We start from the raw sequence: 4,755 nt of genomic DNA, 5'->3' as shown, positions 1-4,755 counted from the left end.
GTATCGAATTTAAATCTAACAAACTCAATAAATGTAATTCTTATAAAATGTATACGAAATATAATGAGAGAGTAAACATGGGCATTCGGGTCTTTGGTGGAGTACAGATCGATTATTTTCGGGTTTTAGAGAATTTTTTTGTTTTGGATTCGGTTCAGTTCCTTTCGGAGCTGAGTGGGTTCGAGTCCATAATATAAATACCTGTAAAATACCTTCAAATTTTGGTTAAGTAACGGGTATGGATTAGTTCGGATATTTAGAACTTGAAAAAGATTCAAAATATCCGAAAACACCAAAATACTCAAAACACAGAAAAATACCAAAAAAAAAACAAATACCCAGAAAGATCCAAAATTTTACCATAGATCTAATATGGGGAACCAGAAAAACACCCAAAATTATATGTGAATACCTAAAATATATTTTAAAAATTTTGAAATTCTATCTGAAACCAAAACTATAACCCAAAACTCAAACCAAAAACTTAAAACTTAAAAATTAGATATAATGCCAAAAACATATTTGAAATACACATATATACCTAATATACAAAAAAAATTGGGTCCTTTATGTACCGGATCGGATCTCGGTAGGACCTGGACTTGAACAGAGACCCACGGGACAAAAAAATACAAAATAGGTATTTTCCCTCGACCCGAAGCAAACATGTATTTTTGGATTTGTATTTTTTTTTTTTTTTGGTTTTGGTAAATGCCTATGCTTAATAAAGAGTTATGTAATTGGAATAAAAGTTTTCAGATAAACTAATTTATAAATTGTATATTTTTATAAGAAAATTATGTTTTTTTATAGTACGACTTTGTAACATAATAATGTACAACAATCTCAAAATACAAATTCATATCAAAATTTGTTATAATAAAAACAATCTTATTTTTCGAAACTTGGATCAAAATCTATAAAACGTTTAAGAAAACATATTTAATTCAAAAAATTCACGTTTCCAAAACACATGTCAAAATTTAGTTAACGTTTAAAAAACATATTTAATCCACCATATTTTTATAGGATATATTTTTGCATTTTAACACGGTATTAAAAGTACATCAAATTTTGATTATACACCATTTTTATTGATTAGTTATTTCTGACAATTTTATACTAATAAGAAATCAATAAACACAAATAATATTTTTAGAAGTTTATGATACACCTTTATTAGTTAACAAACATACATAAAATGTAAAAATGCACTTTTGAAATAATCTTTTCAAATATATTTGCCTTCTATAAGTTTTATTTTAGGCCAGGTTTCTATGATCTTGTTTGGCTCACATTATAAATTTGCATAAGCAAAGTTATCTTGACTTAACCTACCCATTATCAAAAGTTTAAAACTATAAGATGAGAAGAATAGGTGAAGAAGCATATGACGTTCAAACTCTCCAAATAAATAAAACACAAAAGTGCGTCGAATAGCTCTAAAGAGTTTTCTGAAGCAGAGAAAAGAGGTTAAGAAAACTGGAACAAGAAAATCAAAATGTTTAAGCTTTGGCAGAGGCACGGCCGTAGAACTTGTTCTTTTCCTGGGTAGTCTGGAATTTGCCATGTCCCATCTTGGAGGAAGTGTCGATAAACTTGAGGTTGATCTGCTCCATGGCAAGACGGGAAGTCTGAGTGAGCAGTGACTGTCTAAGAGTCACAACCCTCTTCTTTGGACCCATGCAGCATCCCTTGATCATCAAGTAGTCATCCTTCACCACACCATAGTGTGCGAATCCTCCCATTGGAGTCACATCCTTCTCCGTCCTATCATAGCCACAACAATCATCAGTTACACAACCAAAACAGCAGGGGGAGAAACTGTAAAGAAAGAAATTTCAACCGACCTGTCGTATTCAGTCATGGCAGTGTGTGTCTCCTGACCAACCTTGCCCAACCTGTAAATCTTCTTGTTAAGTTCGGTACGGTGATGGTAACCGTTCTGACCAGCTCTGGCCACAGTGTAGGAGACTCTAGCTGGATGCCAGGCACCGATACAAGCAACCTTACGAAGACCCCTGTGAGTCTTACGAGGAAGCCTAGTCACACCCCAACGAGTAACAACACCTTCGTAACCTTTACCCTTGGTTACACCAATCACATCAATCATCTCATCCTTCTGGAAGACAGCGTCGATGGGAATCTGCTTCTCAAAGAAGCTGTAGGCGAAGTCGACCTTCTGGGCAATGGTACCACCGTTGATCTGGATCTCCATCATGTGAGCCTTCTTCTGCTTCAACCCCTTCATCTTCCTGATCTGAGTGTGGGCCAAGACACGTATGACGGTTCCGTACTTCTTCATCTTCTCGAGCTGAGACTGGATACTCTTCTTGCCTTCCTCGGTTTCGTACTGCTTGGCGTAGCCGGTGAAGGCCTTCTTCTTGGACTTGGCCCAGTTCTTGTAGAACCTTCTCCTGACCTCCTCGCTCAAGTGCTGTGCCCAGACGGTGTTGAGAGACCTCAGGCCACGGGGAGTCTTGACGTAGGCAACAACACCAACGACCACCATGGCGGGTGTCTCGATGATGGTGACAGCCTCACAGGTCTCCTTCTTGTGAAGCTCTATATAAGATTACACAAGCAAACCAATTAGGATAAATGAATAATAACAAAAGGATGAATGAATGAATGAACGAGAGGGAACTTACTGGATCCGGGCTTCTCGACATCTCTAACAATGTGGGTCATACCAGCCTTGTATCCCATGAAGGCTGTGAACTTGCAAGGCTTGGTTTGGTCATCCTTAGGGAATGCCTTCACTGTTATTCAAAGACAACATTGATTTATTTTCAAATAAGAGAGTAAACTCCAAAGTAACTCTAGAAAACAGAGTAAATCTTCCTACTACACACGATATTCAAGTAATCAATTCATATAAGATTAAATGTCAGATTAATGAAACTACATACAAATGTGAAAAAAATACCAAACCAGAAAACTAAAATGTCAGATTAAATTTTCAATTTTCTAGAAGAAAACGATGACATGTTATGTTCAATATCATAGATACCCAAGTAAGCATTTCAATCTAAATTTGAAGACACTCAGACGCAACTCCAGAAAACAGAGCAGGTGTTCCATTCAAAATACCCAATTAGTTACACAATCGCAAATCTAAGAAACTAAAGAAAGCTCAAATTGTATCTCTACAAAACATAAGATATGTTTCGTTTGAAAGTAATCTTATGAACAAAAAAGAAATACCTTTTCCTCTGTGACGGTTAGCTCTCTTCCTTGGAAGGAAACCAAGTGACCCGTGCCTTGGGTGCTCAAACTTCCTGTGAGACATTCTCCCCTTCCTATAAGATAAGGTTAGAGACAAAGAGGAGGAATCAAATGAGAGACGGTGAAGGACGAAGAAGAGGGAAGAACCTGAAGCTGCGGCTAAAGCTTTACTGCGACGAGAAATGGAGTGAAGAAGCCCTAGTATCTTTTTATATGCGCCTTGTAAAACCCTAAATGTTTTGGACTTTTGATATATGAAACTAGTTTTTCTTATTGGGCCTAAAAAGCCCATCTCTATTATCAACCCATCTTGATCGTGCTCCTCCAAATCTGTTATAATCAAATTTCCGTCTTTGTTTTTTTTTTTTTTTTTAATTTATAGTTTCCTAGTTTATTCAAGGATTTCTAAGTCTTGCTCATCCTCATTACTAATCTCTTGATGTTTGTCCACAAAATCGTAAATGAGGATACAAGAGATTTTCCAAGTAATCTAGCTTGGTTCATAGGGTGGAGGATATGGAAGATGCGGAATAGGTTATTATTTGATGGATTTGAACTTGTGGAAGGAGGCTATATACCATAATGAGCCTGCCTTCCCAACTCAGGTTAGAGATCATCGACCGCGCTCCATCATTGTTGTCCTCCCGCAAGAATCAACGCTATATTGCATTGCTGATGCCTCTTGGAAGTCTGAACATGAAGCTGCAGGCATAGGGTGGTCCTTATACAGTCGACAAGGCACTCTCATTATGCAAGGAAGCTCAGCAATTGCATCAACAAATTCAGCCTTCGAAGCCGAGGCAGTGGCAACTTTGCTAGCTGTTCAACAATTACATAGACTGCACTACAAGAATGTTATATTTCTAGGTGATAACACTCAGTTATTTAAAAGTTTGGAGCCTAGTCGAGGACGTGAAAATACTGCTTGTCATGAAGCTTCTACGATGGTGCAGGACATCCTCAATCTGGCCAAGCTAAATGATTACTCTTTCAAACAGGTCCCTAGGAATTTAATTTATCATGTTGATCAATTAGCAAAGAGAGCTAGACTATCTAACCAGCAATATGTAATAGCTTGGCTCTCACCATAAACCATTGTACTTGTCTTCAATGTTGAATCAAATGAAGTTGTCTCCAAAAAAAAAAAAAAGTCTTGCTCATCCCGTTCTTCTATTTATTATTCTTGGCTAAATGAATCCACACTATACAAGCCTTCTTTTGTAGACTCTTGAAGATACAGAAAAATGATCCTGAAAATAGTTGCTACTGATTAGGATGAATGAACGTGTTGCTAATTGACATTTTAAGGTGTGGTTCGTGTTCACTAAACAAGTAAACAAACTCACCTCAACATCATATATATGGAGAAAAGCTACATACGGGAGAAAGATTAAGTGGCTCTCTCTCAATCTGCATCACCGTCACTGTTGAAACTATTTGCCAAGTTAGTGGATCCGTATGTCTCTGATTATTTTGAAGTAAAAGAACAAGTGACATTACTGTGGCCGTTATATCAGCAGCTCGGGT

At 37.0% G+C, this 4,755-nt stretch overlaps 1 protein-coding gene across 1 annotated transcript; it reads right to left on the bottom strand.

Annotated features, from left to right (window-relative positions):
* Positions 1-1,375: 1,375 nt before the first annotated feature.
* LOC106306509 (60S ribosomal protein L3-1) lies at positions 1,376-3,441 on the bottom strand. Its single transcript, XM_013743154.1, has 5 exons — positions 3,376-3,441; positions 3,208-3,302; positions 2,652-2,762; positions 1,851-2,565; positions 1,376-1,770 (listed from the first exon to the last, which is right to left on the bottom strand). The coding sequence occupies exons 2-5, from the start codon at positions 3,290-3,292 to the stop codon at positions 1,506-1,508; spliced, it is 1,176 nt and encodes a 391-aa protein (XP_013598608.1). The 5' UTR covers positions 3,293-3,302; positions 3,376-3,441; the 3' UTR covers positions 1,376-1,505.
* Positions 3,442-4,755: the final 1,314 nt, after the last annotated feature.

The sequence above is a fragment of the Brassica oleracea genome, chromosome C7, assembly GCF_000695525.1.
Source record: "Brassica oleracea var. oleracea cultivar TO1000 chromosome C7, BOL, whole genome shotgun sequence".
Lineage (NCBI taxonomy): Eukaryota > Viridiplantae > Streptophyta > Magnoliopsida > Brassicales > Brassicaceae > Brassica > Brassica oleracea.
The sequence above is the reverse complement of the archived record's forward strand: the minus strand, read 5'-3'. Positions and strand labels throughout refer to the sequence as shown.

Coding starts and splice junctions, on each gene's coding strand:
- LOC106306509 (XM_013743154.1), bottom strand. CDS start 3,292: ATGTCTCACAGGAAGTTTGAGCACCCAAGGCACGGGTCACTTGGTTTC. Junction 2,763..3,207: donor TAACCGTCACAGAGGAAAAG/GTATTTCTTTTT, acceptor TTTGAATAACAG/TGAAGGCATTCCCTAAGGAT. Junction 2,566..2,651: donor TGTCGAGAAGCCCGGATCCA/GTAAGTTCCCTC, acceptor AATCTTATATAG/AGCTTCACAAGAAGGAGACC.